Here is a 23115-nt window from a genome sequence, read left to right as displayed (position 1 = left end):
TCTTGAGTAGTCCCCGCCCGGAGATCCGAATGGGGGACTATTTTACCTCCGGAATATTTTACCCAAGAGGACGCCATCATCATTTAATCATACAGTAAAGCTGCATGTTCTCGGGAAAAATTACGGCTGTAGTTTCCCCTTGCTTTCAACCGTTCGCAGTACCAGCACAGCAAGGCCGTTTTGGTTAATGTTACAAGGCCAGATCAGTCAATCATCCAGACTGTTGCCCCTGCAACTACTGAAAAGGCTGCTGCCCCTCTTCAGGAACCACATGTTTGTCTGGCCTCTCAACAGATGCCCCTCCGTTGTGGTTGCACCTACGGTACGGCCATCTGTATCGCTGAGGCACGCAAGCCTACCCACCAACGGCAAGGTCCATGGTTCATGGGGGAAGAAATATTGTTTATCAGTTTCAAACAACAAACATGTAGCTATTGCAACCAAATTCTGGTTTCATACTTCTACACCTGGTAGTCTTCCTCCTAAAGCCTTTGACACATTTCGATATTGGCAGATGCTTGTGTGTGCACTACATTTTGTTGTTGCAAATGGCACATAGTTAAAGTTATATTTTATGCTATTGCTGTCGTTCTCGGTGTATTCCACTGATGAATTCTTCTCGGGTTATCAGTTGAGTGGTGGCATCGTCTTGTCGCAACGTTTCAATGAGTTTCGTACCCATCATCCTCTGACTCTGCCAGAAGATGTGGGTACGAAATACATTGAAACGTTGCAACAAGATTACGCCGGCTGATAACCCGAGAAGAATTCATCAAATTTTATTTTGATGCTAGTCTCTTGTTTATGTTTTATTGCTGCAGTTTTATTTTGTAGTAGTGGGCTAAAGTAAAATTCTTTGTTAGATTATCAGTTGCTACCAGTCAAAATTACAAAAACTTAAGTGAAAACTACAACAATGAAAAATTACCACAATTCTAAAAAATTCCCTGCTTTTTCTAGGGCGAAAAAATTTCCATGTTTTTCCCAGATTTCCCAGGGCATACACATCCTGATGAAATATTATTAGACTCGACATTTAACATAGTAAATGCTAGGGGCAGTCTAAAAGTCAATAAAGCTCCTTTACTATTATTACATTTTGCAGTAAACTATTACAACAAGAGCTTTTTGTTGGGTACCTAGCACATCAGCCCATGTTACGACGTACTCCTGGTCTGAACTGTTATATCAGCCTTGCATTCAGTTTTCAGCAATCTATAAAATTAAGTGTATATAGCTCAGTACTTGTAACAACAAAAACAATCAATTATTGAGAAAATTGTTTAATTGGATAAATAAAAGATCTATGCATCAATCGGTGACAGAATTTGATGACATCTTTACCATATGGAGTCACGAGGGAGACTTGCTAAAATTCCTGGAATCTCTGAATACCTTCTCCCAATTAAATTTCACATGGTCCTATTCCAAATCCCACACTACTTTCTTTGATGTTGATCTTGTCCTCACCTAAGGCCAGCTACACACTTCCGTCTACATTAAACCTATCAACAAACAACAGTACTTACATTTTGACAGTTGCCATCCTTCCCATGTCAAACATTCCCTCCCATACAGTCTTGGCATCCAAGGCAAATTTATTTGTTAAGATGCATAATCTGTACAGCAATACACCACCATTCTCACGTCAGCCTTCATTGCTCGTAATTACCCCGCCAGCCTAGTTAAAAAGCAGATTTCTGGAACTGCTGATCCCTCCACAAAACAGCTTCGGAGCTCACCATTGGTGATGCAGTATTATCTTGGTCTGAAATGTGTTAATCAGGTACTTTGGCACGGCCATGACTTCCTAAAATCATCCCCTGAAATGAGATCCATTCTGTCTGATATTTTGTTCTCCACACCTAGAATAGCTTTCCATCGCCCTCCCAATCTCCGCAATATTCTTGTCAGAACCGCTGCTCCTTCTGCTTCCATCTCCCTACTCTATGGCTTCTAAACCTGTGACCGTGGCCGCAGCAAGACTTGCCATATGCACCCTCCTACCGCCATCTATAAAAGCCCTGTAACTGGCAAAACACATACTATCAAAGGGAGAACCACCTGCGAAACGACAAGTCATATACCAGCTATTATGTAAACACTGTTCAGCCTTCAACATCAGCATGACTACCACCAAATTTAGGATGAATGGGCATAGGCAGAGGTTGTATACTGGTATCTCGCAATATCCTGTTTCAACCAAATTCTGGTTTCATACTTCTACATTAGGTTCGTGACATCAGCACGTGTTTCACCACACGCGGCATCTGGATTCTTCCCCCAAATACAAGTTTCTCAGAACTCTGCAGGTGGGGAGAAACTAGCACAACAAGAAGTCCTTGGTTATCACCACCCACCTGGCCTTAATTTACATTAATTTCTTCTTCTCAGATTTTCCTCACTGCAACTACTCCTTGCTTCACTCCATTTTAGTTTTCTACATCTTTCATCTACTTTTCACTGTCCCCCTCCCACCTCTTTTATGTACAATGAACTTAGTGTCTCACCCTTATTAACTCAAGCACAATGTTTCAGTACTAATCTCTGTCTTGCATATTACCCTGTCTTCCACCTCTAAGCTCTCAGGTTTTCAAATCTCGTCAGTGCAGTCCCCAACAATCAATCTTTCCTTCTCACCCCATACAGTAAGTCTCCCCTGACCCACGGTCCTGGGTGACTTTCCCAAAATCTACCCCTTTTCCTAGACCTCCCCAGTCCTTTTCCTTCACCCTCCTTCCTTCCCCTTCAACCCTTCTGCCTGAAGAAGAAGCCACTGGCTCTGAAAGCTTGCAAATTACAACCGTCTCATGTGTGTGTTCTGCCGCCACTTGGTGACTACTGTATTTACTCGAATCTAAGCCGCACTCGAATCTAAGCCGCACCTGAAAAATGAGACTCGAAATCAAGGAAAAAAAATTTTCCCGAATCTAAGCCGCACCTGAAATTTGGGACTCGAAGTTCAAGAGGAGAGAAAAGTTTTAGGCTGCACCTCCAAATCGAAACAAAGTTGGTCCATTTTAATATGAGACACAATTTAGGTCGAATGAATGACGATACAACTACAGTAGTTTGGTTCGAGTCGTAAGCTTAGCAGTTAAGCTTTACAAGGTAGCCATTGCTATGCATCAGGCGCTCCGTCCGTATTGATACGGGTACCCTTCCTTTTTCACGTGCTTCGTCTGGTTTGAATTGATTGCTTATTTTTCTTTGATATGATAAGTGCCATTTTCTTTGTTGTAGGTGTTAACGTCACTAAGCTGAAAATGCATTACTGTACAGTGTGATGCATTGTTTGTCGCATTCTAATAGTGCGTGTTCACGGCCTGTCGCCGCTCACGGCATGGTTTGCTTTTCTGCGCGCTACCGCAGCTTACAATTTAAAAAAAAAAGATAGGAATTGTCTCATTAGTGAAACAACAGCAAGAGACTGCTGTTTGTTGTTACTTACACTGCTGCTTTCTTTGATAATGATCAACAAGAACCAAATAATACACTGCGTATGATAGATGTTCTGAACGAGAGTTTAGCGAAAATTTTTCCCCATTTGAACATCTTTGCAGACGCCGCTTTAGTACATTACATTGCATTCTGCACAGAAATTAGTCATCTTAGATTTAAAAATCTAGTCAATTGCCGTGCTTCATTTCTGACTGTATCACTATTAGCCATAAGAATAATACGAATATAAACATGACATGACATGATATGTATATTCTTCTGCGTTTGCTGTTGTCTCACTCTAGTTTCGTAGTTTATTACGCAGACAGGACTTAAATGAGATAGCAGCAAACACGAAAGAATACATCGCAAAATGTTTATATTCGTATTATTCTTATGGTGAAGAGAACACTGCATGTGATTCACAATTCATAAAAGTTCCTATTAGCAACCATCTCTTCTCACAGGTAGGAAAAAATTCAGAACATAGAGTTAGACATATTGACAAAAACCCCAAACAGTCTTGCCAGTCGGATTTTCGTAGTACATTGAAATGATGCTATATTCGAAGATCAACAATACGGAATTTGTATTCACTTCGTTGTTTTGTTGGATAATGTATGAAAATGCAGTGGTCGAAACTCGGGGCGGAGAAAAAAAGCTAGTCTTCCACCCTTTTGAGGTTTTGGTGCCAGTATTTATCTTTGTGACTGCAAAGAAAGCCTGTGTAGCGCTACATATTTTCGACGGCAGAAGTTAGTTGTGGCGGCACCTACCAACATTTTTCAGAACTTCAGCTTACTTTGCACTCGATTCTAATCCGCAGGCGGTTTTTTGGATTACAAAAACCGGAAAAAAAGTGCGGCTTAGATTCGAGTAAATACGGTAGATTTTTTATCTATCCAGTTATATAATTTTGTCAGTCAGTGATTGTTTTCGCTGTTATAGTAGTCCATGTGGCCATCATTCCTTCTTATTCAAACCCCATGTGTCAATCTTCATTATCGTCTGTCTTGTTCAAACTGTCATCTGTTTTCTACCTTATGTGCTATTCCATTCGTTTATTTATTTGTATTAGCAAGATTAATCAACACTATGCCCCTACACCTTTTCTAATACTGATTTCCGCGCTTGTAAACGGGTCCATTTTTATTTAATTACAACAATTTTATTGTTATTTACGAATTGGCATACAAGAATTTATGGTTCACTACACTGCATGGCCTTCTCCCGATCGTCTTACGCAGATTTATTCACAAATCTGACAGCTATTTTCTTTTCGACCATCCACTTATCTTGTTTATACGAAATACTTCCACGTTTTGTGCATTCGTTTTTCTGTAAACCGCTCTGATCGACTTTTTTTTTTTTGCCTTCTCTTACGTCACTTTAATTGCCAAGCTAAGTAGTTTACATTTTATACTATGACTTTTGCTTTCTGTTCACCCAGTTTCTAAAATTTCATTTGTTTTTATGACTTTCCCGGTCGATTTGTCCCTTTTATCATTTTTTTTTTTTTATCATACATATCACCTGCTCATTAACTATTATTGCCCTCCCACAATTTCTAACTCTCCAAACTGTCCTCTCTTGCGATGATGAATCCCATCTCATATTACATCTGTTCTTTTCGAAAATATGTCTTTGCACTATCAAAACTAAGGTCTCACATTCTGTTTTTCCAAACCGGTTTGTCCCTTGGAGTTACTCCAAAAGGCTAACACTGAAAGTCCCTGTTTCTGGATGTAACCCTACTCTACATCCAGCTCTTTTACAGTTTCAAATATAGCAATCTCTTGCTCTTACCCAGCTAATCTGTGACCTATATGCCTCATCAGCAAATTTACACTCCACCAGACTTCTCTCCTTCTACAAAATCCTGCACTTATCTGTCCCTCATGTTTCCTTGAATGGTATCATCCGCCAAGCCAATTTCAAACTTCAACAACATGCCAGACTTCACCTCAAAAAACTATCCCACCTTCTACTGAAATACATGAACAGTGGTATTTACCTTCCTGTTCCTCTGCAGCTCCCTAATCAGCCACACCATCAGCCACCACTCCTCTCCCACAAACCGAGCTTGGCCAACCTCCTTAACATCCCACAGCCTTCACCACTGCCTACCAGACCAAGAATAACCCATAATCCCAAGAATCAGTCACACCAGTACAGTGTTCTTAACCTCTCATCTGAAGCACTCCCCCCTCCTGAATTATCAGTATTACTAAGGGCCTCTCTTTCAGCCCTAAACCTGCATTTGATCATGCTACTTTGGTGAAGGACTTACTTTCGTTCACAAGTAATATCCATTGGAAATATCACTTTGCAACCCAATCCTAAAGCCTTTCCAACAGCAAACCTGACATTGAATCCTGCTTTGAAAATTTCAGACCACGATCCCAACTTTATCCACCACCACTACTTCAAAATAATCACTTATAAGCCTTCCAAGTATTCCACACATTGCGTCAAAACCCTTCCTCATGGCCTTATATAACGACCTTAACCTGTCCTCTGCAAAACTCCAGGCTCTATGTTACCTAAAAGCTGACTCCATAATTATCCTCCCAGCAGACAAAGAATTTACCACTGTAGTACTTTACTGAAAGGAGAATGTTAGTGAAGGTCTATGACAGCTGTCTGACACCTCAACATACAGCACTTGGCATCAAGGCCCCATCCCTGAGATTCAAACTGACCACCAGTCCTTACTTAAAACCTCAGGCCCCTCACAAGGACTAACACCTCAATCCATAGAATTTCTCACCCCATCCAAACCACACACCCCTGTCTTATCTTCTTCCTAAGATCCACAAATCCAATCATTCTGTCCATCCTATAGATGCCAGCTTCAAAGCACCCATCAAATGTATATCTGCCTTATCTGATCAACACCTGCAACCGATAGGTCAAAGACTCCCCCCACTACATCGAAGATACCAACCATTTCCTAGATCGTCTGAAATCTGTGACCATCCCACTCCCACCACACACCTTGCTTGTCACCACTGATACCACCTCCATCTATAACAACAGCCCCAACATACACGGTCTGTCTGCTGCTGAACATTTCCTCAGTCAGCGCCCACGTGATTCCAAACCTATGACGTCCTTCCTACTCACCTTAATTGACTTTATACTTACCAGCAACTACTTCACCTTTGAGGGGCAAACATACAAACATATCGGGTACAGCCATGGGAACCAGGATGGCTTCTTCCTATGCCAACCTTTCCATGGGTTGCTTGGGGGGGGGGGGGGGGCTTTGGGCTATCCTGCAATCCATAAATCTTCAGCCCCGGTTTGGTTTAGATACACTGATGGCATCTTTACCATATGGACTCATGAAGAGGCTGGCCTGCTGGAAGCCCTGGAATTTCTGAATACTTCCTCCCAATTAAATTTCACATGGTTCTGTTCTGAATCCGATGCCACTTTCCTTGATGTTGGTCTTGTCCTCATCTAAGACCGACTACACACTTCCATCCACATTAAGCCTATCAACAAACAACAGTACTGTCCGCCCCTGGTAGCTGTGTGGTCAGAGCAACGGAATGTCATGCCTAATGGCCCGGATTTGATTCCCGGCTGGGTCAGAGATTTTCCTCCGCTCAGGAACTGGGGTTGTGTTGTCCTTATCATCATCATTTCATCCCCATTGACATGCAAGTCGCCACAGTGGCATGAACTCTAAAGACTTGCACCAGGCAACCGGTCTACTTGATGGGAGGCCCTAGCCAGATGGCATTTCCATTTCCAACAACAGTACTTACATTTTGACAGTTGCCGTCCTTTCCGTGTCAAACGTTCCCTCCCATACAGTATTGGCAACCAAGGCAAACGTATTTGTTTGGATGCAGACACTTTACAGCAATACACCACCAATCTCACCTCAACCTTCACTGCACGTAAAAACACCACCAGCATAGTTAAAAACCAGTTCACATTCAATCCTGGGTACTGCTGATTCCTCCACAAAACAGCTTTGGAGCACACCATTGGTGACTCAGTATTATCCTGGTCTGGAATGTGTTAATCAGGTACTTTGACACGGCCATGACTTCTTAAAATCATCCCCTGAAATGAGATCCATTCTGTCTGATATTTTGCCCATCACACCTAGAAAAGCTTTCTGTTGCCATCCCAGTCTCCGCAGCACTCCTGTGAGACCCTATGCTCCTCCTGCACCCATTTCCCTACCCTATGGCTCCTACCTCTGTGACCGTCCTCACTGCAAGACTTGTCATATGCACCCTCCTACCACCACCTATAATAGACCTGTAACTGGCAAAACATGTCCTACCAAAGGAAGAGCCACCTGCGAAATGACAAGTCATATACCAGCTATTATGTAAACACTGTTCAGCCTTCTATATCAGCATGACTACCACCAAATCATCAATTAGGATGAGTGGGCATACGCAGATGGTGTATACTGGCAACTTGCAATATCCTGTTGCCATGCATGCTCTACAACATTACTTTTGTGAGCTCGGCACTGTTTCACCACAAGCGCCATCTGGATTCTTCCCCCAGGCACCAGTTTCTCAGAATTCTGCAGGTGGGAACTAGCACTAGAACACATCCTTCGTTCTTGCCACCCACCTGGCTTTAATTTACATTAGTTTCCTCCATCTCAACATTTCTTCACTGTAACTACTCTTTGCTTCACTCCGTTTTAGTTTTCTGCAATTTTCATTGTCTTTCCATCTACTTTTCACTGGCCCCCTCCCACCTCTTATGTACAATGAACTTAGCGTCTCACCCTTATTATCTCATACACGATGTTTTAGTAGTAATCTCTGTTTTGCATATTACCCTGTCTTCCACCTTTAAGCTCTCAGGTTTTCAAATCTTGTCTGATGCAGTCCCCAACAACCAGTCTTTCCTTCTCATCCCATACGGTAAGCGTCCCGACACACGGTTCTGGGTGACTTTCCCAAAATCTACCCCTTTTTCTAGATCTCCCCAGTCCTTTTCCTTCACCCTTCTTCATTCCCCTTCAACCCTTCTGCCTGAAGAAGAAGCCACTGGCTCCGAAAGCTTGCCTATTACAACTGTCTTATGTGTGTGTTCTGCCGCTGCTTAGTGATTAGTTGTTTTATCTATCCAATAAAAGAAAACTGAGTATTTGTGTATTATTTTTCAGTGTTTATTAATAAATGCACTGCACACCCATCATGGCCACAGAATAAGAATTTTTGCAACTCAGAACTTTTCCATCACACTGCCAAATCTGCTGCTAGGAATGACATCAATGTGAGTTCTACACAGAACAGGTACGAGGAAGTTGCATGTGCGTATTCACAGAGGTAAGCCATGAACAGTTTATCTTTTCCTTGCAGTCTCAGGTGAAAAAGTAAGTTCAGACAAGGAACTGTTTATTTGTGCATCACTTCTACATCTACGTATATACTCTGCTAGCCACCAATCGGTGTGTGACGGAGTGCACTATTTGCACCAGTCATAAATCCCCCCCCCCCCCACTCATGGATTTGCACGAGAGAAAAACGCCTCAGTACGAGCTCTGATTTCCCTTATATTTGAATGGTGATCATTGCATGATTTGAAAGTTGGTGGTAATAATATATGCTCTACATCCTTGGCGAAGATTGGATTTTGGAATTTAGTGAGCAACCTCTTCCGTTTAGCTCGTTGTCTATCTGCAAGTGTCTCCCACTTCGAACTTTCTATGAGATTTGTAACGCTCTCACAATGGCTAAATTTACCAGTCACGAATCCTGCTGCTCTTCTTTGGATCTTTTCAATCTCCTGAATCAGACCCAACTAGAAAGTGTCCAAAACAGATGAACAATACTCTAAGACTGGATGAACTTAAGTATTGTAAGCAATTTCTTTTGTTGAAGGATAACATCGCTTCAGGATTCTACCAATACAACAGCAATCTAGAGTTCGCCTTTCCCGTTACTTGTGTAATCTAATTGTTCCATGTGAGATCATTTTGAATTGTCACACCCATATACTTGAAGGATGTTACTGCTTCCAAAGACTGGGCATTTATTTTGTACTCTTACTTTAATGGGGATTTTTGCCTTGTTATACGCAGTAGGTTACATTTACTAATATAGAAAGAGAACTGCCAGCCATTACCCTAAGCATTTATTTTCTGCAAACCTTCATAGATTTATTCAGCACTTTTGTGTGATACTACTTTCCTTTAGACTACAGCATCATCGGCAACCAGTCTCATGCCGCTGTCAATACCATCAACCAGATCGTTTATGTAAATTGTAAAAAGCAGCAGACCTATTATGCTGCCCTGGGGCACACCTGATGTTACGCTTGTTTCTGTTGAAGTCTCCCCATTCAGGATGACATACTGCTCTCTGTCTGTTACAAAACTTTCTACCCAACCACAAATGTCATCGGATAGACCATAAGCGTGCACTTTTTGGAGCAAGCGACAGTGCAGAACTGAGTCGAACGCCTTGCGAAAAGTCGAGGAATATTGCATCAACCTGGGAGAAGGTATCTAGCACTCCGTCTTCAGGACACAAGTGGCCCATCGGGACCATCCGACCGCTGTGTCATCCTCAAGTTGAGGATGCGAATAGGAGGGGCGTGTGGTCAGCACACCGCTCTCCCAGTCGTTATGATGGTTTTCTTTGACCGGAGCCGCTACTATTCGGTCGAGTAGCTCCTCAATTGGCATCACGAGGCTGAGTGCACGCCGAAAAATGGCAACAGCGCATGGCGGCTGGATGGTCACCCATCCAAGTGCCGGCCACGCCCGACAGTGCTTAACTTCGGTGATCTCACGGGAACCGGCGTATCCACTGTGGCAAGGCCGTTGCCCCAAGGTATCTAGAGCCTGTTGTATATCATACACAAAGAGGGCCAGCTGTGTCTCGCAAGACCGCTGTTTCCTAAAACCATGCTAGTTTCTGCAGATGAGCTTCTCAGAGTCTAGAAAGGTCATTATGTCTGAACACAAAATATGTTCCTTGATTCTACAACAAATCGATGTCAGTGAAATTGGCCGGTAATTATGTGCATCTGATTTTCCACCCTTTTTATAGATTGCTAAGACCTGGGCCTTCTTCCAGTCCTGTGGAACTTTCCACTGTTCCAATGATCTCCGATAGATGATGGATAAGAATGGTGCAATATTTGTAGCATAGTCAACATAAAATCTTACGGGGATACCGTCTGGGCCAGACGCCTTCCTGGTGTCAAAGGATCTTAACTGTTTTACAATCCTAGAGACACTAAACACTATGTTAGTCATCCTTGTGTTTGTTCGATAATTGAAAGGGGGATGGTGCTGCAGCTTTTGAAAGCTAGATTTAGAATTTCGGTCTTCTGTTTATGATCATTCTTTACATTACCCGTACAGTCACCAAGAGAAGGTATTGACTTATTTGTAGCATTCATAGATTTTACGTACGACCAAAATTTTTTGGTGTTATTTTTAGAATCAACAGATAAAATATTGCTTTCAAATTCGTTAAAAGGCTCTCTCATTGACCTTTTGACAGCTGCTTTCATTTTGCATAATTTCTGTTTGTCAGTGGGGCAGTGACTAAGTTTAAAATGACTGTGCAAAATTCTCTGCTTTCTCAGCAACTTCCCAATACATTTGTTGAACCAAGGTGAATCCTTTCCTTCCCATATATTTTTGGTAGGCACATATTTCTCTACCTTTAAATTTCGGCCAAAGGTGCTCAATATCTTTGTGTCCCGCGGTGAATGCTTGGAGCTGACTATGAAGATATTCATTAATGGCACTTATTTCCTTTCCCAAACAAGAAAACTAGATTAACTTCCTCAAAAAGATCAAGTCTGTTTGTCACCAGGGTATCTAATATGTTCCCATCTCTAGTTGGTTTTCTAACCAGTTGCTCAAGGTTGTATGTTGAGAATGCACCTAGAATAAATTGACATGAGTCGTTGCTTCTGCCCCATGCAATAAACGTGTAATTTTCCCAATCAATGGGCGCCAGATTAAAGTCTCCACCTATGACTAATGGATAATTTGAATATTTATTTCCTATGTACTCAAGACTTTCCCTGAAACGTTCTGCGACGTTTGTTGCGGATGCTGGTGGTCTATAAAAACATCCTAATACAATGGTCAGTCCTTATCTGATTGACAGCTTTATCCAGACTATCTCACAGTCTGATGCAGTATCGATCTCAACTGCATTTAAACAGCTTTTAACTGCAATTAACACACCACCTCCTATCCTTCCTAAACATTGTCCAATCCAAGTCCAAAATTTCACTGCTATTTATGTCTGGTTTCAACCAGCTTTCGGTATCTAATGCAATATTGGCATTAATATTGTTTATTTCAGAGAGTAACTTGGGGATCTTGCTACAGACATTTCGACAATTTCCTAACATGAGATTTAGCATATTTAAATCCTTTGAAATGACCTGTTTAGGTGGACTACCAATTTTTACAGTTAGCACACCCACATCAGTGTCATGAACTGGTAATATTTCAGACCAAAGGCTTATTTCCTGTGGGGAGGAAACTAAACTAAAAACCCCCATGTGCATGCCACAAGTACTGTGCTACCCATGTAGCTGCTTCCTGTGTGTAGTGCACCCCTGATCTATTGAGGGGTGTCCTACAACCTTCCATGCCATACCACAGGTCAAGGAATCTACAACCACTTTCGTCACAGAGTCGATGAAGCCTCTGGTTTAGATTCTCCAGTCGACTCCAAACCAGAGGATCCCAGTCCACCCTGGGTACGATGCTGCAAATCATCAGCTTGGCTTCCACTCCTCAAGAGATGGAGGCCGCCTTCACCTATTCAACCAGCCATCGAAAGGACCTAAGGATTTCCTTGGATCCCCAATCACTGGCATTGTTGGTGTCAACGTGTGCAACAATCTGCAGCTGGCTGCAACCCGCACACTCGATAGCTGCTGGAAGAGCCTCTTCCACATCCCCCCAGCAAGCACACCGAGTGAACTTTGGACTTCTTCCCCACCCTAGCCGCCATGTTCCTGAGGAGCTCCATGACCTGCCTAACATTGGAGCTCCCAATAACTAACAAACCTCTATCCCCCCATGGCTGTCCAAACCTTGCTGAAGGAGCGGCCACTATCCTGGCAGAAGGTGCACTCTGATCCGTCTCGGCTTCCCCCCTCCCCGCCAGTCATCAGACAGCACACTGAATCCATCAGCAAAGTGCATGGGATTTGGCAGGAGCCTGTGTCCCCCAAGCAGCCTTCGCCTTGAGGCTCCAGACCTCGACACAGTCTGCCACTCACACTGAGGTAAGAGTGGGCTGGCCAGCTCAGTTGCACCTGTGGTCGGCTCAGTGACAGAGAGCTGTGACATCACTCCCTGCACATCTAGTACAGCAGAGGCTGCCCCAGGCACCCCATTCCCACCGCACCTCAGGGTGGCACTCTGGAGCCTGTTGACTGTGGCCAACAAAGCTTCCAGCTGCGTTTGGACTGTGGCCAACTCCTCCTGCATCCGCACACAACAAAGTCTCTATCCATCTAGCTAATAGGTGATTTACTATAAGAAACTTAAGGACATCTAGCGCCACACAAGGTTAACAGCTACACACTAGTTGGCAGAAAGAAACAACAATGATAAACAATAAAAATTGTATATAGTGAATACTTAAAAAAAAACCAGTGACCTACAGTAAACTGCTAGGGGCTATCTAGTGAATATTATTAAAAAATTAAACAGTAACTACAGTAAGGTACACCTACTGATTATCCCTCATATTTACAATGTAAACAAAAATCTACATAAATGCGAAAATGACCCAATAAAACTATAAAAACTGCTACCTTCAATGTATCAAGTCTAAATGATACTAATAAACGTAAATACTGATTATTGTACACTGATTTAATTGATAATCCCCACATATTTACAGTCAGCTAAGAATGTAAACAAATGTTTGCCTACAAGCGCAATTGTCCTAAACAGAAACTTCGCTTTTCCTATTCAGACGCAAATAAAAACTGAAACCTTCCATTTATCAAGTCTATCTGACACTAATGCACATAAATACTATAGAATATACAGCAAAAACAATTACCAGCTAAATTACTTGTCTCATAACACAGCAAGTAAAAAGCGCTTGTAGCCGTAGCTCACAGCTTATGTCACCTATGGACTCGTGCATATTCTGACAAAGACTTTATCGAGGTTTACTGCAAGAGAGTATCTTGCACAGGCTCTTAACAATTAGCATAAGTGGTGCAGCAAGATAAAGCTATTCATTCAATACAATCAAAAACAACTACAAATTCAATATAGATATAGCAATTTATTATAAAACATACACATACATAAGCAAAACATTTTTGGTACCAACATACATACAAATATGAGTAAAACATTTATGTTATGTTGCTATTAAGAAACTGTATGAACAATGGGCCTATTTTAGAAATGTCATTTGATGGATGCAGTTTGGTATAACTCAGAAATTGTCTTCGTAGCCTGCTTAGTTGAGGGACAGAGAGTTTCACACCATTTGTTCTGACAGAATCCTTAAAACCAGGTATTTTTATATCTGAATCGACACCTAGTTTCTGAGCTGAGAGTATTGCCTGCAAGAGAATTACAACACATTAGTCTGCTGTAACAGACGGAAAAAAAATTATAATCTCTTCAAACCAATGTACATGTAACACCTACCTCCTACATAATATGTTTTACTAACAATCTTTTCACAATTACAAAACTAAAAGAATGATTGATTTTCAAAGAGAAGTACATAGCAAAGCACCACATAAAACATTTGGTTCATTTAAGAAGGATTTGCAAACATATTCAAATAACTAATAGTTTGCACAGCATTGAGAAATACGTGGGTCATCCAAAAGTAAGTTCCATTTCTATTTCTATCTGTGGCAGCAATACAATCGCAGTTCCGAGAATGCGTGCCAGTTATTCTGACTCAAGGAGAAGACATGTACGCCATTTTCCGATTGCTGCTGCCGACATGTACTTTGTAGTGCTTCTTTATGTCAGCCGTAATTGAAAATGCCACCATGTGTGAAATCAGATCTGTGATTCGTTTTCTAAATGCAAAGGAAGTTAAACCAAAGGAATTCATCGGCAAATCTGAGAGGTTTATGGACAAAATGCTATGAGTGATTCAATGGTTATAAGATGGGTCAGACTATCCAATGAAGGACATGATCAAGTGCACGATGAAGAACAAAGTAGACGCCCGTCTGTGGTTACTGATGAACTGGTTCACACAATTGAAGAAAAGATTAAGCACAACCATGAGTTTACACTTAGTGCCCTAGCTATGGAAGTTCTGCAAATCTCACAATCACTAATTCATGAAATTGTTACTGAAAAACTGAAATTCCAAAAACTTTGCTCATGTTGGGTACCCAAAATGCTTACTGAACAACACAAAAAACAACAGATGGGCACTTCAGTTTTTGACATGTTACAATGAAAAAGGCGATGGTTTTCTTTCTCGGATAGTCATGGGGGATGAAACTTGGGTATTGTACGACACTCCTGAAACAAAACGGCAGTCAATGGAATGGAGGCACACTTCATCCCCAACGAAGGTTAAGTCTACGCAAATCTTGACACCTTGAAAATTCATGTGCATTGTTTTTTGGGACAGAAAAAGTATTTTGCTGATTGATTTCTTACAACAAGGCCAAACAATCAATGCACATGGTTACTATGAGAACATTAAGAAATTGGGTTGCGCAATACAAAACAAGCGCCAAGGATTACTGTCAAAAGGTGTTTTTTTCCACGATAATGCCCGACCTCACATGGCAAAGAATGTGACCAAACAACTCTTACAGGAATTTCATTGGGACATGTTTGATCATCCTCCGTACAGCCCGGACCTCGCTCCTAGCAACTTTCATCTCTTCTTACACCTAAAATCTGTCCTTAGTGGTCAAGGATGAACCGAAAGAAAATGTTATCACATGGTTGAATACATAGGCGGCAACCTTCTAAGAAGAAGGCATACAAAAACTTGTGCAACGCTATGACCAGTTTGGTCCCTTTAATCCCACAACCAACCAACCACGCTATGACAAGTGCCCACAAAATTTCGGAAGCTAGGTAGAGAAGTAGTTTAACAGTTGTAGATATTTGTACAATAAATATTTTTTCTGTATCTGTACACGTATGTTTTATATAACCACACGGAACTTACTTTGTGGACATACCTTGTATATAAATTATTCACATTGTCACAGGTATGGTTCAAATGGCTCTGAGCACTACGGGACTTAACTGCTGTGGTCATCAGCCCCTAGAACTTAGAACTACTTAAACCTAACTAACCTAAGGACATCACACACATCCATGCCCGAGGCAGGATTCGAACCTGCAACCGTAGCAGTCGCGCGGTTCCAGACTGTAGCGCCTAGAACCGCTCGGCCACTCTGGCCGGCTCACAGGTATGTTTCTGCTTCGCATGTGATATGGTATGAGTGGAGTGGTGTCAGGTAGGGTGTGTGTGTGTGTGTGTGTGTGTGTGTGTGTGTGTGTGTGTGTGTGTGTGTGTAAGAGATGTGGTGTGAATTATAACACAATAGTTTTGTTCTTTGTTCCATCTGTACATAGTTAACAAATTTGTTTCCAAGTTATATTTGTGACATGTCAAAAAAAATTAGTGTTTTCCGTCATTTATGTATCACATGGGCTTGAGACTGTGAATAAGTGGCTAAAGGTACAGTATTTTGCAGCACAATAATAATAATAATAATAATAATAATAAAATGGAAATTCAGGTATGACTTTGGATTCCCTACTCTACAATTTACAGCTTCAAGTCACAAAATGGAAAGTTCGCACAATAGATGCTCTACCCCAGGTGGTAACTCTGATGAGGAATCCACCATTACACCATGTAACTTATAATGGGACCTAGGATTCTGGGGAGTCCCAACATTCGCAATGAAGATGATGATGAAGTCCCACACTCCTCGACAGAGCGTAGGCGAACAATGCGGGAGACCCGCACCTCCGTATTAGGGAAGGTCCTAGTGGAGGTGGTTTGCCATTGCCTTCCTCTGACCATAATGGCGATGAATGATGATGTTGAAGATGACAACACCACCCAGACATCTCGAGGTGAACATCCCTGACTCCGCCGGAATCGAACCCAGGACCCCGTGCTCGGGAGGCGAGAACGCTACCGCGAGACCATGAGTTGCGGACTGCGATGAAGAAGAGATGGAATACACTGAAAAGCCTTCCAAGTTTCAGTTAAAGAAGAAGTACTACTTTGGAACATGAACTGTAAATTCTCTTCTGAAAATTGGAAAACAAAAGGAATTAGAATTATTTCTGCAGACAAACGATATATTAATTATAGCAGTCCAGGAAACACGATTCTTACATGAGAGTTTAGCTGGTACACAATATTATAGAATTTATAAAGGGAAACTAGCAGTGAGAATAATTGAAAACATGCCGATGTTTGGAACAACATTTTATGTAAACAAAAAAATCGTAGACAGTGTAACAGAATTTAGATCGAATTCAGAAAGAATAATCATGTTAACAATGAAGTGCAAGACTAAAAGTTACACCCTTGTAAACTGTCGTGCACCTATAAATGCTGACAAAAGAAGAAATATGGAGAAAGAATCTCAATTCTGGGATCTTTTAGAATCTGAAATTTCTATCATACCTAAAAAGAATGTTAAAATACTTCTTGGTGACTTCAATGGGCAAATTGGGAGGGAAAAAAAATTTAGGACTATTGTAGGTGAATATCCAACACACTCCAGAACAAACAAAAACGGTGAAAGGCTGATCAATGTGTGTAAAATGTTCCAGTTAAAACTCATGTCCACACATTTCCGCAAACTACCAAAACTTGGAGACATCCAAATCCATACCTAGGAGAATTTCAACTGGATCATGTAGCCATATCTAAAAGGTATATTACCGAAATTATGAATGTTAAAATAGTCAGAAATGGGGAATTCGACTCAGATCATTATCTCTCTAAGATTAAAATAAAATTTCTCACATCTAAAACAAAAAAGGTGACCAAGAAAGTGATCAGATACAACACCACTACAGTTAATATTACAAAAGAAAATATAGAAAAATTGAGAGAAGAAATTGAGACAAATAAAGAAGGTGATTGGCATGAACTCCAGATCCAAATAACTCAAGGCAGCACAGAAAACTTTAGGATTGGCCAAGAATAAAAAGAAGACATGGTGGCATGAGGAGTGTGAAGAAGCACCAATACAAAGAGCTCAAAAATGGAGAAAAAGGAGATGATTGTAAAAAGAGGAAGACCTTGAACAATTCAGAAAACAAAGAAAAGAAACACAAAAAATAATCCGGAAAATCAAAAGAAACTTTGAAAATTCTCAGCTTATTGAAATAGAAGAAAATTTCACTAAAAATAATACTAGAAATTTTTACCAAACTTTAAACACATACTTAAAGGATATCAGGCACCAAGTATTGGTTTCAAAGATGAAAATGGCAAAATGGGATTAAATAACAAAGAAAACAGTGAAATTGTAGCAACATTTTTTGAAAAGCTATTAAACTGTCCAGTTCCAACAGATAAATTAGAATTTCCAGTGACATCTCAAAATCTACAGGAAGATTTCCCACCAACAGAGTTAGGAATTCATGAAGCCATCAAAACACTCAAAAACAATAAAGCAAGTGCTGAAGACTCCATTACAGCAGAATAATTGAAGTGGTCAGAATCAAAATCATAAAGGATCTACAACTGCTTCTTGAGAACATTTGGAAAACTGAAAAGATTCCAGTTGAATGGAAAACAGCATTAATCCACCCACTACATAAAAAAGCATTTGACTGTATAGACATAGAAACAAATAGATAAGGTCCTTAGAGAATTTGGTGTTATATCAGAATTAGCAAATATAATTCGTGAAATAGTAACAGGAACAATATCTAAAGTCAAATTTATGGAAGAAGTATCTCAGCCATTTGAAATAAAAACTGGTGTTAGCCAAGGTGATGGTTTACTGTTTAATTGTTTTCTAGAAAAAACTGCAATGATCTGGAATTTGGAGCTAAAAAAATCACAAAATTGAACGTAAAACTCTGGGAAGGAAAACAAATGAAATTAAGGTAAGCTGCTTGGCTTTTGCAGACGATTTTGCAATACTTTCAGAAAACCTGACAGAAGCAGTTATTCAGATAAACCTTCTGGAAAAAACAGCAAACAGACAAATATAAAAAATGCGCCAAAATTCATAGAAACATCTAGGTAAAACAGAGCCAGCAAATAAATTCAAATATCTTGGAGAGACCATACAACAGAATGGACTAGAAGAATCTGCAATAAACGCAAGAATTAATAAAACGTAAAGAGCATATGGTTTGACCAAAAATATTTACAACAAGAAATGTATATCTAGAAAAACAAAACTAAAACACTACACCATAGTGGTACAACCAGAATGTTGATATGGATTTGAATGCCTAATGATGAACTATAAGATGGACAGACTAGAAGTACTGGAAATGATTATAAGAAAAATAATCGGCACAATAAAAACTGCAGATAAATGGAAAATAGGAAGTAATGAGGAGATCTAAAAATTATAGAGAAAATATCTGACGTAATGGCCAAACGAAGATTAACCTTTTTCGGACAACTCTACAGAATGGATGGAAATAGACTAACAAAACGAATACTCCTATATTTCTGGAAGAAGAAATCGACAATAGCGTGGATTACAGAAGTAAGGAAAGATCTAGAAAGAAACAACATCAGAGAATTATAAATAACAGAAAGAAACCTGTTTTAAAAATAAAACATTAAATTTGGAAGGCTTTCAAAGCAGAAGAAACAAAAAACGAGAACTGTCAAACAATGGAAAATCCAGGATGGAATGTAACAATACCAGAGAAAGAAAGTTGCTACTCACCATATAGCGGAGATGCTGAGTCGTGATAGGCACAATAAAAAGATTCACACACTCACAGCTTTCGGCCATTAAGGCCTTTGTCAACAGTAGACACATATACACACATGCACACACATACGCAACTTGCACACACATCTGCAGTCTCAGAGACCTGAAAGTACACTGCGAGCAGCAGCACTAGTGCATGATGGGAGTGGCGACTGGGTGGGGGTAAGGAGGCTGGGGCGGGGAGGAGGAGGGATAGTATGGTGAGAGTGGCGCACAGTGAAGTGTTGCAGCTTACACGGAGGGCAGGAGAGAAGGTGCGGAGGGTGGGGGGTTTGTAAGTAGTGTAAAGGAAAGAAATAAAAATAAATTTAAAGACGGTGTGGCGGTGAAATGACGGCTGTGTAGTGCTGGAATGGGAACAGGGAGGGGGCTGGATGGGTGAGGACAGTGACTAACGAAAGTTGAGGCCAGGAGGGTTACAGGAACATAGGATGTAGTGCAGGGAAGTTCCCACCTGCGCAGTTCAGAAAAGCTGGTGTTGGTGGGAAGGTTCCATATGGCTCAGGCTGTGAAGCAGTCATTGAGATGAGGGTATCATGTTTGGCAGTGTGTTCAGCAACAGAGTGGTCCACTTGCTTTTTTGGCCACAGTTTGTCAGTGGCCATTCATGCGGAGAGACAGCTTGTTGGTTGTCATGCCTACATAGAATGCAGCACAGTGGTTGCAGCTTAGCTTGTGTATCACATGACTGGTTTCACAGGTAGCCCTGCCTTTGATGGGATAGGTGATGTTAGTGACCGGATTGAAATAGATGGTGGTAGGAAGATGTATGTGACAGGTCTTGCATCCAGGTCTATTACAGAGGTATGAGCCTTGATGTAAGGGATTGGGAGCAGGGGTTGTGTAAGTATGAACGAGAATATTGTGTAGGTTTGGTGGACGGCGGAATACCACGGTAGGAGGGGTGGGAAATTAGTGGGTAGGACATTTCTCATTTCAGGGCACGACGAGAGGTAATCGAAACCCTGGCAGAGAATGTAATTCAGTTGCTCCAGTCCCGGATGGTACTGAGTTACGAGGGGGAATGCTCCTCTGTGGCCGGACTGTGGGACTTTGGGAGGTGGTAGGAGATTGGAAAGATAAGGCACGGGAGATTTGTTTTTGTACAAGGATGGGAGGGTAATTACGGTCAGTGAAGGCTTCAGTGAGACCCTCGGTATATTTAGAGAAGGACTGCTCGTCACTGCAGATGCAACTACTATGGTTGGCTAGGCTGTACAGAAGGGACTTCTTGGTATGGCATGGGTGGCAGCTGTGGAAGTGGAGGTATTGCTGGTGGTTAGTAGTTTTGTTATGGACGGAGGTACTGATGTAGGCATCTCTGAGGTGGAGTTCAACATCTAGGAAGGTGCCTTGTTGGGTTGAGTAGGACCAGTTGAAGCAAATGGGGGAGAAGTTGTTGAAGTTCTGGAGGAATGTGAATAAGGTGTCCTCACTTCAATCCAGATAGCAAAGATGTCATCAATGAATCTGAAGCAGGTGAGGGGTTTAGTATTCTGAGTATTTAGGAAGGATTCTTCTAGATGGCCCATGCAGAGGTTAGCATAGGATGGAGCCATGCGGGTGCCGATAGCCGTATCGTGGATTTGTTTGTGGGTACTGCCTTCAAAGGAGAAGTAATTGTGGGTGAGGGTATAGTTGGTCTCTGAGACTAGGAAGAAGGTGGTTGGTTTGGAATTCATAGGGTATCTGGAAAGGTTAGTCACTGTCCTCACCCATCCAGCCCCCTCCCTGTTCCCATTCCAGCACTACACAGCCGACATTTCACTGCCACACCCAGTCTTTTAATTTATTTTTATTTCTCTCCTTTCCGCTACTTACCCCCTTCCCCCCTCTTCTGCACCTTCTCTCCTGCCCTCTGTCTAAACTGCAACACTTGTCTGCCACTCCCACCATACTATCCCTCCCTCTCCCCTCCTCAGCCTCCCCCTTACCCCCACCCAGTCGCCACTCCCATCATGCACTTGTGCTGCTGCTCGCAGTGTAGTTTCAAGTTCTAAGACTGCAGACGTGTACTAGTTGCGTTTGCGTGAATGTGCGTGTAGGCATGTGTGTATGTGTCTACTGCTGACAAGCCTTAATGGCCAAAAGCTATGAGTGTGTGAATCTTTTTATTGTGCCTACGCGACTCAGCATCTCCGCTATATGGTGAGTAGCAACTTTCCTTCTCTAAAATCGGGAACAAAATGGACAGAAGAAAGGAAGAGACTTCATGGTGAGAAAATGAGGGAATACTGGAAAAATAGGAAACAACAACGAAGAAAGAAGAGGAACTGAAGTTGTTAACGTGAGTTGGTCAATACGGTTGTAAAAAAAATGCTAAATGTGAATCTGTATCAAAATTGAAATTTCGCTTTATAATAGTGTAATCTTTATGTGCCCCTGTCCTAGTACCAGATGGATCCCACTCAAGCAGAAATATTAGTGATTTGCTTCTCTGTTCCAACCTTTCACAATCCACTCCCTTTCCCCTAGTGGAAAGAACTAACTGTTCCGAAAGCTAGAAAACATTTTTTTCCTACTTTTTATCAGTGTACTCATAACATTTAGAAATTTGTTACTGTAAAGTAAGTACTGGGAAGACATTCTGTGCCCTAGAAGTGAAACTGTCAGACAAGAGGATATCTGTGAACCTTCAATGAAAGTAATATGAACAACTAATGGTCTAAAAACAATTATGCCACCATCACAGACTCATAAGCATGATACTAAATTTTGTAACTGATAAACATGGGAAGAAATTTGAAACGAAATATTCATGATACAGTCGTTCACAGCTGGTGTTCTTGTGAAAGGCAACAGCTTGATTATGAGTATGCAGCCTCGCTCATAGGCACAAATTACTATTTTCAATTTAAAATTAGTCTTCTATTTTTATAAGACATTGTCACCCTCTTTTTCTTTAGTGTCTTCTGTTTTTCAGCCTACTATTTAGTCATGTCAGGTTATGATCCAACTCCATATTTGCATCCTAATACACTACACACTGCAGCCCAGTACCTAATTCCCGACTCTTTATCTAGACAGTGTTACACAGTCACTATCTTCCATTGTTTCCCTGTCTTTTCCAAGTACACTTTCTTATACTACAGTTGGAACTTATATAGTGGGCAACTATTTATTCACAACTGATACAAAAGAGTTACATGTTTGCACCAGTTACTGTCCTTCAAAGTAGTAGCGTTGTGTAGAACCCATTGCCAGCGATATGGAAGGCGTAGTATACTGTTAGCTGAGCCTGTTCTGTTGATGGTGTGAATGGAGCAGTCTACTGCCTGTCGAATCTCTGGAACAGTTCCGAAGTGTATGCCACGAAGTAGTTCCTTCATCTTCTGAATCAAATCAAAGTCACAAGGACTTAACGTCCGGGGAATATGGTGGATGGTGCAGTACTTCCCAGTCCCATCGACTGAACAGAGCAGCCACAACTTGCACCGTATGCGCCCACGCATCGTCGTGCACAATGATGGACGGGTTGCGCAGAAAGCATCGCCACTTCTTTCGCAAAAATTGTTGCAGGTGATGCTCCAAAAATGAACAGTAATACTGTGCATTGATGGTCTGCCGTGGAGGAATGTAATGCGTCACACAGTCGTACACGAGTATCACCGTAACTTTAGACTGCTCCATTGGCACCAGCAACAGAATAGGCTCTGCTAATGGTATACTAGGCCTTCCACATCACTGGCAACAGGTTCTACAAAATGCTGGTGATGACTTTGAAGGATAGTAACAAGTGCA

General features: G+C 41.4%; 1 protein-coding gene and 1 pseudogene across 2 annotated transcripts in view; both read right to left on the bottom strand.

Annotated features, from left to right (window-relative positions):
- Positions 1–10143: 10143 nt before the first annotated feature.
- On the bottom strand, positions 10144–10260 carry LOC126199936 (5S ribosomal RNA; annotated as a pseudogene).
- A 3438-nt stretch (positions 10261–13698) lies between these two features.
- LOC126199055 (protein KTI12 homolog) overlaps positions 13699–23115 on the bottom strand; it is a 28220-nt gene continuing 18803 nt past the window's right edge. For both annotated transcript variants that reach the window (XM_049935765.1, XM_049935766.1), the window contains one exon: positions 13699–14004. In XM_049935765.1, coding sequence (XP_049791722.1) covers positions 13792–14004 — 213 coding nt within the window. In that variant the 3' untranslated portion in view covers positions 13699–13791. The remainder of the gene's footprint in view (positions 14005–23115) is intronic.

This window comes from Schistocerca nitens, chromosome 8 (assembly GCF_023898315.1).
Source record: "Schistocerca nitens isolate TAMUIC-IGC-003100 chromosome 8, iqSchNite1.1, whole genome shotgun sequence".
NCBI classification, from domain to species: domain Eukaryota; kingdom Metazoa; phylum Arthropoda; class Insecta; order Orthoptera; family Acrididae; genus Schistocerca; species Schistocerca nitens.
Note: the sequence above shows the minus strand (reverse complement) of the source record. Positions and strands in the feature narration are given on the sequence as shown.